We start from the raw sequence: 15,131 nt of genomic DNA, 5'->3' as shown, positions 1-15,131 counted from the left end.
ATAGCTTTGCTTTTGGCTTCCCAAAAGACTTCAGAATAGGGAGAGTATTCCTTAATTATAAATCCATGATAATTTCCTGTGAGACTTTTTCATCATCCAACACCTCCCCTCGAACAAAGTGCGCCTCTCCTTAATTGATGCTCGACTCATTTGAAGTCTTAGTCATTTTTTACTGCCTTCGATGAGGCTCGACTCCAGCGAACATTTTTAGTGGCTTTGAATGCTTGGTGATAAGTTTAGTGGCTTTGAATGCTTGGTGATAAGATTGTAAAGAAAAAATAAATAGTTCGGAAATATTCGAGTATAGCTATTATATGTCGATGAACTTAATACTCTTATATATATTAAGATTATATGAGCTAAAGTTGGAATATACGTTTTTTTTTTCCCTCTCATTTATCGATATTTCCTCGATAATATATAAAATTTGAGGACAAAAGTAGATATTTTATAAAAATTTAAATAAAAATATGAGAAATGTAAAAATTGGACCCAAAAAAGATTTAAATGTAATTTAATTGTCAATTAAGTTTGAAAATATAAGTTAAAGAAAGAAATAAATAAATAAATAAAATGAGTATTTTTTTAATCTCTCTCATTATAGAATATTGTGAACCGTATATTTCTTTCTTAAACCGGTCTCCTTTGGTCCGGCGTGTAGTCATTGTTTTCATTTGATTATATAATTTATAATAGAATAAATTTTCATTCGCCGTTCCATTCAGTGGCTGCCTTGCTGTTTGGCCGTGGAATTGCCACCATGGCCCTCTTGGCTCTTAGCCGCTCTGATTGTCTACTCCGCCGCTGCCGCCATGACCGGATTACGACCACCACCGTCGCTTCTTCGTCCGGTGTACAGAGGCAACCTCGGATTCTAATTCTACCTTTCCGAACTTTCCGCTGTACGCCACCAGCATTTCGGATTCCATCCTTGTCCTCTAGCCGCGTTTTGCCTCCACGCGCTGTTTCCGGTGATATTCTGCATGATGCCGGAGCTACGGCGGCTGTTCTCGCCGGCGCCTACTCGCTTGTTCTCGGATTCGACCAACTCACCCAGCGGAATCTGATTCAACAGGTTCGTCGGATTCATTTCCTTCCTTGATCGCACATGTAACTTATTTTTGTGATAGTATCGAGTTAGTAATATGTGCGCGAGTGGTGATCTGGATACTACGTTCGTATATGATTAATTAGGGAAAACGGTATGTACATTTTAGTATGTGCCTTAGAAAAGTTTGTTTCGATTTCCACAAATGGAAGAGCGATGAATTGTAATGAAAAAATGCTTTTCCAGATTTCCTTTCTCGAAATGAAAGTGGAACCAGTTTTTCTTGGGAGCTGTTTACTAAATCTGGAAATTTCTAGATGCAGAGTTTAAATTGTAAATTCTGGCAAGATTTTCTACATTGCAAGCTAATCGAAAACCTTGCGCTTCTCGCTTGCTTAGATGAATTAGAGTAGATACAGAAACTTCATATAAGTAGTAAGTAATTCATTGCATTTAGCTAGTAGGAACTATGAACAGAACCTGAATCAGGTAATTTTACAAACATAGTATCAGAATTCCCATTGGCCTTTTTGAAATGTTTTGGAAGCATTACTGCCAAGGTAACTGATCGCCTTTACGTATCTTCCTCTTGGATCTGTCCTGGTCTGTTTAGTTTCTATTTGCCCTGCAGCGTTCTGTTTGATGGATGAAAGTCCCACATCGGCTAATTTATGGAATGATAATGGATTTATAATCAAAGAATACTCTCTCCATTGGTGTGAGGCTTTTTGGGGAAGCCCAAAGCAAAGCCATGAGAGCTTATGCTCAAAGTGAACAATATCATATCATTGTGGAGAGTCGTGTTCATCTAACACTATTTATTGGGGTAGCTGTGCTCTAGTACTTGTCGACAGAGAAGTCGATTAGAACAGTGTAGTGTTCAAATAGAAATTTACCACTCTCTCTGCACAGCTAACTTTCTTTTGTTCAAACTTCTTGAACAAGATATCAATTCTTTTATCATACAAATTAGCCGCTCATTAGTTTTGTGGCAGTGGGGGAATATTAGTTTACATGACAGAGGAGGGAAATCTCATAGAAATTATTGAATTCCTTGTTCCTTCTGATGAATAACATCAATGAAACAGAAATTGAGCAGAAAACTTGTCCACATATTGTCCGGATTGCTTTTCATGATGTCCTGGCCTATGTTCAGGTAATCCTAAGCCTGAGATGTTACTCAGCCTCATTGATTTTGCATACCAATTATTTAAATCTGGGTGTTTCTCAACCACTTTTGTATATCGTTTTGATTCTAGAATAGCACGTCAATGGAAGCTCGATACTTCGCCTCAATAGTTCCGACTGTGAATTGCTTGAGGCTTGTTATCAATGGCCTCTCATTAGCCAAAGATGAAGGACTTTTAAAATCGCTTACTCGGGAAGGAAAACCGGCGTAAAGTTCTATCTCCCACCCTTTCAGAATTCATGAATTCCTTAGATTATATACTTCAACTATAACCCCTTTAATCAGTTTGGACATATGATCTGAAATCTACAGGGAATTGCTGAGAGGCCCTCTATATTATGTTCTTATACTGATTTTTTCAGCTGTTGTCTTCTGGCGTGAATCTCCAGCTGGTATTATCTCATTGGGAATGATGTGTGGAGGAGATGGTAATTTTCATCATCTTTAGATACCTTCCCAGTTCTAGTACTGTTATAACTGCTAACTCGTGTCGACTTAACTGCAGGTATTGCTGATATAATGGGAAGAAGGTTTGGATCCAAAAGGCTTCCTTATAATCAGAAGAAGAGTTGGGTTGGTAGCATATCAATGTTCATCTTTGGGTTTGGTGTCTCCATTGGGTGAGTTCTTTTTGCTTTTCTATATCCACCCAAACTAAAATCCTGTTTGGTGTTCTCTCAAAATAAATTTAACTTTTCTTTCCAAATAAATTTAACTTTGGATTTTACATTTTTACATTTTTAGAGATTTGTTTAGCCATTTATTTTAACCATTTCAAAATTACTTATGAGAACATGCATGTAGTTTAACTATTTCAAATCCACACTCGAACATGTTTATGGTTTAATTATTTTAAATCCACTCTCGAACATGTACATAGTTTAACGATTTCAAATCCACTCTTTCAAGCATGTATGTAGTTTAACGATTTCAAATCCACTCTCTCGAACATGTATGTAGTTTAACTATTTTGAATCCACTCTCTCAACGTATGTAGTTTAACTATTTCAAATCCACTCTCTCAAACATGTATGTAGTTTAACTATTTCAAATCCACTCTCTCAAACATGTATGTAGTTTAACTATTTCAAATCCACTCTCGAACATGTTATAGTTTAACTATTTTAAATCCACTCTCGAACATGTACGTAGTTTAACGATTTCAAATCCACTCTTTCAAACATGTACGTAGTTTAACGATTTCAAATCCACTCTTTCAAACATGTATGTAGTTTAACGATTTCAAATCCACTCTTTCGAACATGTATGTAGTTTAACGATTTCAAATCCACTCTCTCGAACATGTATCTAGTTTAACTATTTCAAATCCACTCTCTCTGTCTGTAGTTTAACTATTTCAAATCCACTCTCACGAACACATGTACATAGTATAACTATTTCAAATCCACTCTCTCTAGCTGTAGTTTAACCATTTCAAATCCACTCTCTCGAAGACATGTACATAGTATAACCATTTCAAATCCACTCTCTCGAACACATGTACGTAGTATAACTATTCCAAATCCACTCTCGAAACAAACACGTAGTTTGAGTTTGTAAACGTGGTTGCTATGCGTGTAGAATGCTGTACTATTTCTCAGCTCTTGGATATTTGGAGTTGGATTGGGGAAAAACAGTGCAAAAAGTTGGTTTAATTTCTCTGGTGGCAACAATGGTGGAGTCTCTGCCAATTGCAAATGTAGTAGACGATAACATATCAGTACCACTGGTCAGCATGGTAGTAGCCTTTCTCACTTTCAACACTTAAAATCTTATTATGAACTCTAATTATTCCAATGATTATCATATTTTCATAGAATTTTATATTAAAATATATTATGCCTTGAATTTTTACGAAATTAATATTGGAATTTTGACATTTAATTATTTAAAAGTATTCTGAGTTGAGTTCAGGTACAGCAGCTGCCAGTCCTCCAGGAGATATTTGACTGACTTCTTTTAATCCTACTAGGGAATATGAGGTATCGTATTGTCAGTTGCCTCCAGTCTCCTTTCTACTTTAATTAAATTCACTCTCACCTTTTACGTCCGTAAAAGTTTTTATTATTATTTCTTTTTTTAAAACTTCAAAATTGAAATAGAAAATTTAAATGTAATTATCACATTTTTGTGTAAATTAATAAAAATATCCCTACATTTTTTAAGTTTCACTCCAAATTTTTTTTTAAAAAAATTTATAATATTTCTGTTTAAAAAACTCTTAAAACTTTTATTAAACAAAAATATGTTTTGAGTTATTTTAAAAAATCTCACTAATAATAACTTAATTTTTTTTTAAAAATGTTCAAAAATAACTTTATTTTTATTATTAGTATCACGTTTAAAAAATAATTTAGAGATAATTTATGAAATATTGATAGTGAAAAGTATTTTAAACTTTTTTTTTTTTTTCATTTTATGGGTATTTTTTTAATATAAAATTAATGTTTGTTTGAAATTGTTTAACAACTTATGGCCACTCAATTTTTTAAATATATATTTTTACATTAATGTTAGTTATATTTAGACCAAATTAATTTTAGGTGAATTTGTATACCAATGTAATTTAAAAATTTTCATTTATGAGTTGTGCGGGCGTATCGGTTATTTGAATGTCTCTACAAGAAAGAAAAATTAATATAATCCGACTAAGATAGCGTGACATATTTTCATTAGGATCGTTAATTAAATGACTTTATAAGCTATTTATAATATTTTCCACTCTTGAACTAAAAGTGTTATTTTTAGTTTGCTCAACTCTTCACTTTATAATTAACATGAACTCACTGCTATCTCTCCTGAGATCGAAAAACATAAAAATAACTTCGTTATTGTATTACCACCTGATGAAACCAACCCCAAAAACTATATATAGAAGTTCGGGATCTGGTGAACATCGATGTCATAATATTGCAGCAAAAATAACACTTAGATCAACGTGTGTTTTGTTTTGTTTTTGTCGATGCTACTAATTTATTATTGGTTTTTTTAGATTAGTCTTTATACATTATTTTTAATAAGTTTCGAAAAATATATCGACATTTTTTATATATCAAAATTATTATTAATTTAGATCCAAATTAAATTTGAAGTTTTAAATTAAGATTTTATTGAAGGTATATTGTTCTTGAATTTTAAAAATATTTAATTAATGGTAAAATTTTAAATTTTGTAGTTTGTCGTTGGAGAGGTGAATATCCTAAGAATTGAAAAAAAAAAAAACTATATCTTACAAATTACCAAAAAAAAAAAAAAATAAATAAATAAATTTTTATTCTTAACGTAATGATTTATATCCTAAATTTTAATTTTTAATTTGATCAGATATAAATACGTTTTCTTGGATTTTCATATTTTTTTAATTAAAAAAATTAGGGTAGAAATTGATTTTTTTTATAATAAATTTATTTCCTAATTCTGTTTTTGTTTTAAATTTCCTTAACATATTCCGTAATGAAATTTAGATCATAAAAAACTTTCCTCATGGCGGGAAGCTTGAGCTTAAGACTCCAATTATGTCTTTAAGCTGATTCAAATTCAATCGGAACTTCTACTCACAAGCGGCCGTCCGGTGATTCTTCTCCGACCTCCGGCTTTGCGGCTTCCAATTTTGTTCATATTTCAAAGTCGACTACGCGATTTGTGCATATTGTTTGCAGGAGGATCACTATGTCGCTTCATCGGCTTCGCGATCTGGTTATTGGCCGCGCTTGCTCTCTTCTCTTCGCTCGCTAGGAGCTTTCCATTCGTCTTCATCTATCTCCTCCGGATACATCTCTCGGTATCACTTTTTGATTGAATATTTGTTTGATTTTAGTTTCTTATTATATGTTCGATCTTTTTGGTTGAAGTTGTTTTTAATTTCTACACGGCCTCCTGTTTATTTATGTATGGATTTAGTATGTGGTTGTTGTGTGAGATTTGATATTCTGATTCATTTTGCGCGAAATTTCGTTTGATCGAGTGTTTTAAGATGTCAAATGTCAGTTTGGTTTAATGGTGGAGGAACCGTTGAGGAAGAGTCTCAAAATTGTTGAAATTGTGTTTTTTGTGTTCTTCTCAATTTCTTGTTTCATTTATTTGTGATGCCTATGAACTGCCGATTTGAACACAAGGATCTTGACGATTTAAGAGTAGTTAAGCAAGTATTTGCCTTCCACCACATTGCCTAATGCGCATCATTTCCATGAATTAGCTGGGAATTATTGAATGACCTATGATTGCTGTTTTCAATAATTGGTACTTACCCGCCCTCGTCGTGTTTGGTTAGAAATCACAAACCTCCACAATAGTATGATATTGTCCACTTACTTTGCTTTTGGTTTCCTCAAGAGGCTTTATACCAATGAAGATGTATTCCTTATTTATAATCCTAGATCAACCCTTTAATTAGCCGATGTGAGACTCCTCTCCCAATAATCTTCAAAAAATACGACCTCTCTGACATATACGGTTTATGCCGGAAAGGTATGAAGTTGGACTAATTTGGAAACATTGGGCAACTTACGTTTGGTTTTTGGTTTCTAGCCTGACACTGTCATCAAGTAAAAAGTAAACCGAAAAGATTAGGGACATGTGTAGAACTCTAAGAAGTCTAAGCCTCAATTGGACAATTAAAACATGATGGGTGCGTCCTGCTTTTCCCATGGCAGTCTCTTACCCATTTGCCTATTAATTTGTACCTTAAATTTGGTAGCCAATGTTACTGCTTCCATGAAATACACCAAATGTTGGAGCTTCACCTTTTCTTGGATATATATATCGTACAAGTCGATCTCCATCTTATAATCTTGTGATTCAAAACTGTGGTGTTGGTTGTGGAACACTCCTTGTTGTTCAAAGACTGGTTGTTGTTGAAGAAAGGTCTCTTCCTGACTAGAAGAATCAAAATCTTGGTAGGGTAATCTTGCATATGTTCTTGCAGCCAATTATTGGGGAGTTTTATTTGGCGTTCTCTGAAGGCTAGTCTCTGTTCTTGGAGCATTCTTGCTGTTTATTCATGTTGCCCTTGTTCTTTTTGGATGAGGATTATTATCATTTCTTCCATTTATTTCCCCACCAATCTCATTTCAATTCTTTCTCATTGTTCAGCTATTGTTTCCAGAACGTGTTTAATTTTGGAGAACAAATTGTTGGTGGAGTTGTGGACTCCAAATTGGAATGATCCGTGTCGATTTTGGAGGCATTGACAACCTTCTTTCCCACCATTAGGTCCGTTTATACCACCCGAATGGTACTTGAATGGTTGCTCAAGAACATAAGTAACCTATGTAGATATACCCGAATGGTTGCTTAAAAACTAAGTAACCTATGTAGATAAATGGTTGTAACTAACCATAACACATACAAACTTATGTAGATATATCTGAATGGTTGCTTTAGAATATAAGTAACCTTTAGAATATAAGTAACCTATGTATGTAGATAAATGGTTGTAAGTAACAATAATCTATACAAATCTAGGTAGATATACCCGAATGGTTGCTTTAGAACATAAGTAACCTATGTAGATAAATGGTTTAACTAACATCCATATACAAACAGTAAAAATATATTCATTATATCGTATATTTTTAGAGCACCTATGAAACGTTGATACAGACGAACTTATATGGTCAGATAATCTGCTACAAGTCCCTTCATCCTTCTTAGATTAATGCCTCACATGCTTAGAATCGGATTTTACATGTTCGGGTTTGGGTTTTAAGGACTTGTACACATGACCACAAAATCTTTTTTATTTTTTATTTTGTCGTCATTTTAGTCTTAATATAATCTCTGGTAGATATAGTAAGAGACCAAAACAAAAGTTCCAATAGTACTCATTCGATGAGACGATAAGATATAAAAAAATTGATATATGAACTCGGAAACACGATTATGTGAAAATAAAATGACATTTTGACTTTTAACTTTTTATTTGTTGTAAAATTATTAAGTTTATATTAATGTTGATTTTTTACGTGGATGGATTAAACATTTTATTTTTATTTATATTATACATTTTTTCTTTTAGCATAAAGCTACGAGAAAAATAAAATATTAAAAGTATTATATATGAAGGGCATTTGTAAGAGAGGTAAAATTAAATAATTAAATCTTATAAACTAATAAATATAAAAAATATATATAAAAAAAAAAAGTTTAAAATTTTAAGTGGATTAAAATAAACAAATAAAGAAATAAAGTTATTAATTTTGTAAGTTAGGGGTTTGGGATGAAAATGAGACTGTTTTGGAAGGAAGAAATGGTTGTTTTATCCGCCGCTTCAACAAGAAAATGACTGGAAGCAGCCGTCCTTGTAGCTGATCGCACTTTTTTGCTTTTCAGATTCAAAGAAAATGTCAGAGAACCCAAAAGTTATTGGGATGAAAGAGGATGGATCCCCTAAATTCCCCTTCACTTGGTTCTCTTTTCTTCCCAAGTTCGACCTCCGATTGCCGCTTCCGATCAACGGCGGCAAGAAACCGCCGGCTACGGTGATGGATGAACGTCCGAAGGACGACGACGGTGCTCAGAAGCCGGAGTTTGTGAGGTTTCCTAAAGCAAACTTGGCCGTTCCTTCGGTGGAGGTTGAAGCCGATGTCTCCGGCAAGACTTCCAATCCGGCGGTCATCTGGCAGGTTTGTCTTCTCTTTCGTTTTTATGGAAACTGGATGAAATTGAAGTTGCTGCTGGGATATTGCACTCTTAGTGTTTGTGGATTTGACTGAATTGGGAGTAATTGTTGAGTGTTGAAGCATCTCATTAATGGTGATTTGGAGGGTGGTTGGAGAACGTTTGATTTTTCTTGTTCTTTGTTTTGCCTTTTCTGTGCTTATGGTTTCAGCTTACCTTGGATTCCCCTTCTTAACCCACTATTGATTAGTTTAGAGCTTTAGATGATAGCTAATTGGTCTGTTTGGTGGCTAATCGATGGATAGTTCTCCATTATCTTTGGGAACGTGCAAGGATTTCTCTCATGTACTAATGCAAATAGAGAACTAAACCTCATCAGTCATTGGGGATATATATAGAAATCTTCTGGATACCATTTAGGTATAAAGAATTTCCTATTTTCAACGGGGATAGATAGAACAGAAAGGAATCTGGATATGTAAATGCCTCTTGGTAAATTGTTTTTCCCCCCTATTTTATCTGCATTTTAGCAACATGACTAGCTGCTATAATAATTGAGAACTCGAAAGCCAGTGTTTGAAAATGGTCGAATCTAGGGGAGCAAAGAGATAGAAGGAATTGAGAAGAAGGCTTAAACACAAAGGGAGGGGTGAGCAAGCCTGATTTATAGGGAGGGATGAGCAAGCCTGCAACCATTTGTATCTATGTGCTATTAATTTCACTTTATATTCCTATGTTATATTTTGAACGAGGGGGTTGAAAAGTCCAAATAGATCTAGAGATAAGGTAGTATGGAAGAGGACTGGGGCCACTATGGATTGTTCAACTAGTAGAGAGTTCATTATCGTCTCGTCGGCATCTTACTTTAATATTTGATTCTCGGTTGAATTACAAGTTTAGTCTTCAAGCTTTGAAGTTTATCTAATGAGTCCATTTACTTTAATAAGCCTTTAAATTTTCAATTTTATATCTTATATGTGGTTGAACTTTTAAAATGTCTAGTATGTTTCTCAACAAGTCTTTGATGCGTTAAAAAATTTATACATAAATTCATTTTTATGTCTAATAGGACTCTAATCTTTTAATTTTGTGTCTAATATGCTCGTGAGTTTTTTTAAATGTTGAATAGAGGAAGGATTACTAGACACAAAATCGAGATTTCAGAGACTTATTGGACATAAGCGAAAAGTTTAAAGACATACTAGATACCTTTTAAAGTTAAGTTCTATTGGACACAAAATTGAAAGTTCAAAAGCTTATATACACCAAATAGAACGAAAGTTTAGAGTTTGAACTTACAATTGAATCTTTAATTCATTGACTTGTTTTTATTCTCCTGCCCTGGCTAATATTTTCATTTACTTGTTTGGAATTTGAGCTTTCATGACTCCTTTTTTATAACATGATCATTTATTTGCGTTAGGTATATGCCCTGGGAGGGCATCTAATTTTGGGTTTTTGTAACATGATCATTTATTTGCTTTAGGTATATGCCCTGGGAGGGTTTCTAATTTTGAGTTGGGCATGGGCAAGATGGAAGGAGAGAAGGCCTAAAAGACGTTCAGATGATGACGATGAGAACGAGGATTCCAGGGATACCTAGTTGTGTGTTTTGCCTTGAACAGCCCTTAATAAATGTTGATGAAGATACTTTTTAGTGTTAGAATCGATCTCGAGCTCATACCATTGTAATTTCAAGTTAATCAGTCATTTCCTGACCTGACCCTTTGTCAATCCTTGAATATGATCTTATTTTGAAGTTGAAGCTGTCTCATTGAGATTCTCTATTGATGCGACAGCTACAATGTTTAGTGTTAATAAGAGGCTTCCTGCTTGCGCTACTAAGCAAATATACTGATGATGCAAACAGTATTAAAGGTTGATGCATGTACAGCAACTGAACTTATCTGGAGCCCTTACTGAGGTTATATAGACTCGTCTATCTGAAGGGGGTGATCAGAGTAAGAGGTTAGTTAAATGAGGCAGCTGTGAGACGGTGGTAGTACTAAAAATTCAAAGCTAGACACCAGCCGATGTTCTAGCGAGAAGGCTGAGCCCCGAAGGGGGTGAATTATCCCACATCGATTAGAGAAGTGAACAAGTGCCAACGAGGATACTAGACCCCAAAAGGAGTGGATTGTAAAATCCCACATCAGTTTGGAGAGGAGAACGAACCCTTCTTTATAAGGATGTAGAAACATCTCCCTAGCTGAAGTATCTTAAGAAAAAAACTCGAAAGGAAAAGTGTAAAAAGAACAATATCTGCTAACGGACTGTTACAAGTATGTTGAATCATTGACGGTCGGTTATTAGTACACCACATACATGTTCATGAAAGAGGTATATGAGGGAGCACAAATGGTGAATGATATGAAAGCCAGCAATAGTTTATTTTACTATTGTTAATCACAAAAGTAGTTGCTGGTAAAAGAATGATACATCTTTGTGGCAAACCTGTACAGAGACCAAATTTATGCAGGAAATCAATCAGTTTCTAACAAGCTATTCAAGAAAACTTATGACTAACTAAACCAACTTTTCCATGTAGTAAGCCCTGACCAAGTGTGGTAGTTATTGATTTACCAGCTAACTCAGCATTTATGTACACCATCCTGAGACCCTTCCCTAATAATCGGGATCGGTCGTATACGACTGGTTCTGCATATAACTTAATGGTATGGTATATCCTTTGTAAGAGCAAGGAGAAAATCAGTTCATACCGTTAGTTTGACTCAGAAACCAAATGGAAAAGTAGATCACTCTGGCTTGAAATAACCATCATATATGGATAGTTGATCGAATGCGTCGAAATTTGCCTTTAGTCCGATAAATTGGCTACCCAAATGAGCACAACCAGCATCGGGCCACCGGCAAGCTTTGTCGTGAGTGCGCAATGGGCAAAGAGCTTCGCAGACGTGACTGGGGGAATCCTTCGGAACATCATCTTCTGTAACTGTGATAGAAAGGGAGAGGTCATTGTCTTCACTAGAAGGCAGTGAACGATGCGAAGCCCTTCTCGAAGCAGGACGATTTTTCTGATTGGATTTCATCAGGTCGCCCTCGATGTCAACAGTACAATAACCATTACTAGAGACTTGAACCTTGCAACCTAGAGACTGAATTGCTCTCTTTATGGCTTCACATTCTTTGTTTGCACTTTTTGCAATATTCCTAGCAGATACACTTAACTGCTTCTCGTTCTGTAACTCTGATTTTATCGATTCCATGGCAGCCGTCATCTCTTGCGTTTTTCTCTCGGCTATTTCTTTCTCCTATTAGGCATGTTACAGTATGCAAGAATCAATCAGGTTGACACAAGTACAACAAAACATTGTACATAAAAAAAACGTTCGAAAAACATCAGCTTCACCAAACGTTCGAAAAACAAACATTTCTTGTAAGATATCATATCATCCATTGTTACGCCTCTCTTTAAAAATTAAGAAAGAAGAAGAAGAATGACCCAAGTATGAGACAAGAATTATACCTTCTGCATTTCAGAGAATTTTATAGCCATTTTCCTGCATCTGACTTCAAGTTCTCCAGCTTGGGATTCTTTAGGGCAAGCCCAACGAAGATGGAATTGTGGCCAGAGAGTTGGAGCTAGAGCTGCTGCAGGAGGTAAGAGTGGACCTTCATGTTTGGTAGGATCATAGAAAAGGTTGTAATGCACGTGCGAACTTCCTTCCGAAGCTCGTAAATCAGCTAAATACGCCCATATACAGCCGCAAACTTCAGAAACTGCACATTGCTGCCGCTCCTTCTCACTGAGACATCAGAAAAAGATCATTCAACAAGCCCCTCCATATTATTAGTGTCTAACAATTTGATGTTTAAGAGGGGAACATAAACATTCGTCAGATCCAGAAAACTCTTTCAGGTATGAAATGTAAGGAATGAATAAATGGGTCTGTTTGATGGTATTCTTGTTTCCTACACCTAGCTAAAACATTAAAACAAATGCATCCAATAATATTCTTCAAGTTTCTCATTTTTCATGAACTTTTCATAATGATTTTAGTTTTGAAATTGTTGTTCGTATCATTTAGTTCACAAATTACACAAAAGATATCAGGATAACAATAATAATTAAACAGGGAAATTCTAGTGGAACTCATCACACCAAAGGATTGATCTAATCGAAGGAAATTACCAATTGCATAAGAAGTTCCCAAAGCGACAGGAAAGCATACAATCCAACAGATCCACCAGGAATGCCTAATAAAAAACGCCAAACAGGTCGGCATGTTACGCCAATTAAGAGTGAAGAATGATTTCCTCAAAAAGAAAGAGAACTAAAAACTGTTTCAACTCCAAAAGCATCAAGAAGGTTACTTACTGAAGAGAACTCGAAAGCAAAGGGATACATGCGCAAAAGTTGAGAAACACAATCAACCCACTGCAAACAATTGAGTAGCATTCTATTAACAGGTAACACAGTTTTGTGCATCAAGGATAAAAATAAGGACAACGATCTTTGCACCTAGCAGAAGTCATGCCACTCTATCTACATTTTTAATCACTTGAAGGAATCCCAAAAAAAATACACAGTATTTCACACAGATTATATTCAACGAACCACAAACCTGTAAAAATATGGGAGAACAGTTGTTTGATGTTTGTGAGGGAGGAGGACTGGAAGCTGGAGATGTGAATGATCCCGATGGCTGACGCATAGGTGAAGTAGAAAAACTTCCAGTTGAAGACTGCCTAGAGAGTTCATATGGCATGTTACCACTTCCTGATATGGTCGGCATGCCAGATCGATCTGAGAAAGGATGACCAAATGCCAGCCAATCCTTTTCAACCAGTGCCTAAGTGTACACATTGAAATCGGACTGATGACTAAATATATCCAACTATGAATAAATGAAAGAAGACTCTATGCTACCATTGACAATTCCAGGGAATAAAGAGATCCATTCATGATATATGAAGGGAAACAGATTTTTTTTTTTTATAGAAAGATAGACACGTCCTACATTTTAGGTAAATTATAGAGTAAAGAAAAAAAAAGACCCAAAAAGGTCTATGATGTCCAACAGAATACCTGAAATCCAGCAATCGTCCGGTAATAAGGATCAAGTAGTAAGCTAGCAAGTGAAACTAGTTGTGTTGTTCTGTCCCAGCCATCACTATGCAAACAATGACCAAGAAGATGGCAAGGTAATCTTTAGAACATTTCACAGAGCAGAAGTTCCAAGGCAAAATAACAATAATATATGTGTATAATTTGTTAGTTACAAACTAGAAGATACAAGATAAATTACTGCATACCTGCAATGAACTAGTACAGTTGCTTTTTCCAACGCAACACGTGCAGCAATCCATGCGGAACCAGCCAAGACACTTTGAACATGGATTAACCAGCCACTATCTCCCAGTGTTGATACAGATGCAGACATACTACTAAGATTACCCCCACCCCAAGTCCATCCGCCGTGTCTCTGCATATGTATATGGAGAGTGAGTTTCTTTAAGAGCAGAATTCAAAGTAGGGGAAGGAGACAACTTCAGATCCAATCTTAAGAATTCCTCCATTATTAGTCACCTTCATGTTTACATATTTACGATTTCAAGTTGAGGGAAAAATATGAATGTGAAGTTATTTACAAATTATCATGAACTGGAATTGATGGAGGCATGCTCATGCTTCTAATGTTTCAGGTTGATCGGAGGAAAAAAAATTGAAAGTTGTAGGAAGGGAAACAAATGAATCTCAAGGTAAGGAGTGAGGGAGGAGAAAATAACGAACAGGCTAACCAAGAATGCTGACATTCCATCAGATGGTGTTGCACCATGAGTATCCAAGTAGTAGGGAGAAAGAAATAGGGAGACTTTCTATAAGACCAAAATACAAAGGGCCTCAACATATTAGCCGAAAAATACTAACCAAGAATGATGACATTCCATCAGATGATTTTTCACCATGAGTATCCAAGTACTCTCTGAGCCGGGTAAGACTTTCCCTCATTGCATGTATGTTGTCAATCCCAAAAAAGACTATCTATTAAGGATAACAAAAACAATACAAGGTAAGTCGAGCATCCCATAATAAAATTGTAAAGAAATAACAAATTGGACCTCAGAGCCTTAAAATAACCTCAGATTGAAAATAATTTGACGAAGACTCCGACCCACCACCCATAGCTCCATTTGCTAAAGCATTTTTTCTAGGCCTTGCATCAGCTATATAAAGCTTCCTAATTACAAAAAAAAAAGAGGTTTATCTCAGAAGTAACAATATGGGAGGAAAAGAAAAAAAAAAAAAAAAAA

The 15,131-nt window shown here is 35.2% G+C and overlaps 3 protein-coding genes across 4 annotated transcripts in view; 2 read left to right on the top strand and 1 right to left on the bottom strand.

Moving 5' to 3' along the window:
- Positions 1-689: 689 nt before the first annotated feature.
- Positions 690-4,306, top strand: LOC111444993 (probable phytol kinase 1, chloroplastic). The gene is made up of 6 exons (XM_023083163.1): positions 690-1,075; positions 2,137-2,204; positions 2,313-2,444; positions 2,550-2,665; positions 2,743-2,857; positions 3,819-4,306. The coding sequence occupies exons 1-6, from the start codon at positions 761-763 to the stop codon at positions 4,003-4,005; spliced, it is 933 nt and encodes a 310-aa protein (XP_022938931.1). The 5' UTR covers positions 690-760; the 3' UTR covers positions 4,006-4,306.
- A 4,146-nt stretch (positions 4,307-8,452) lies between these two features.
- Positions 8,453-10,693, top strand: LOC111444995. Its single transcript, XM_023083164.1, has 2 exons — positions 8,453-8,860; positions 10,342-10,693. Exons 1-2 carry the CDS (start codon positions 8,579-8,581, stop codon positions 10,456-10,458), a joined length of 399 nt encoding a protein of 132 aa, XP_022938932.1. The 5' UTR covers positions 8,453-8,578; the 3' UTR covers positions 10,459-10,693.
- A 532-nt stretch (positions 10,694-11,225) lies between these two features.
- LOC111444989 (phosphatidylinositol-3-phosphatase myotubularin-1-like) overlaps positions 11,226-15,131 on the bottom strand; it is an 11,808-nt gene continuing 7,902 nt past the window's right edge. For both annotated transcript variants that reach the window (XM_023083156.1, XM_023083157.1), the window contains 9 exons: positions 14,959-15,058; positions 14,749-14,862; positions 14,133-14,302; positions 13,906-13,990; positions 13,442-13,669; positions 13,195-13,254; positions 13,009-13,073; positions 12,343-12,622; positions 11,226-12,127 (listed from right to left, as the gene is read on the bottom strand). In XM_023083156.1, the coding sequence (XP_022938924.1) occupies positions 11,612-12,127; positions 12,343-12,622; positions 13,009-13,073; positions 13,195-13,254; positions 13,442-13,669; positions 13,906-13,990; positions 14,133-14,302; positions 14,749-14,862; positions 14,959-15,058 (1,618 nt within the window). In that variant the 3' untranslated portion in view covers positions 11,226-11,611. The remainder of the gene's footprint in view (positions 12,128-12,342; positions 12,623-13,008; positions 13,074-13,194; positions 13,255-13,441; positions 13,670-13,905; positions 13,991-14,132; positions 14,303-14,748; positions 14,863-14,958; positions 15,059-15,131) is intronic.

This window comes from Cucurbita moschata, unplaced genomic scaffold (assembly GCF_002738365.1).
Source record: "Cucurbita moschata cultivar Rifu unplaced genomic scaffold, Cmos_1.0 Cmo_Scf00007, whole genome shotgun sequence".
NCBI classification, from domain to species: Eukaryota; Viridiplantae; Streptophyta; class Magnoliopsida; order Cucurbitales; family Cucurbitaceae; genus Cucurbita; species Cucurbita moschata.
The sequence above is the reverse complement of the archived record's forward strand: the minus strand, read 5'-3'. Positions and strand labels throughout refer to the sequence as shown.

Excerpts from the sequence above, each read along its gene's own strand:
- LOC111444993 (XM_023083163.1), top strand. The coding sequence starts at position 761 with ATGGCCCTCTTGGCTCTTAGCCGCTCTGATTGTCTACTCCGCCGCTGC. Across the intron at positions 2,666-2,742 it reads AATGATGTGTGGAGGAGATG|GTATTGCTGATATAATGGGA; the intron begins GTAATTTTCATC and ends ACTTAACTGCAG. Across the intron at positions 2,858-3,818 it reads GGGTTTGGTGTCTCCATTGG|AATGCTGTACTATTTCTCAG; the intron begins GTGAGTTCTTTT and ends CTATGCGTGTAG.
- LOC111444995 (XM_023083164.1), top strand. The coding sequence starts at position 8,579 with ATGTCAGAGAACCCAAAAGTTATTGGGATGAAAGAGGATGGATCCCCT. Across the intron at positions 8,861-10,341 it reads ATCCGGCGGTCATCTGGCAG|GTATATGCCCTGGGAGGGTT; the intron begins GTTTGTCTTCTC and ends TATTTGCTTTAG.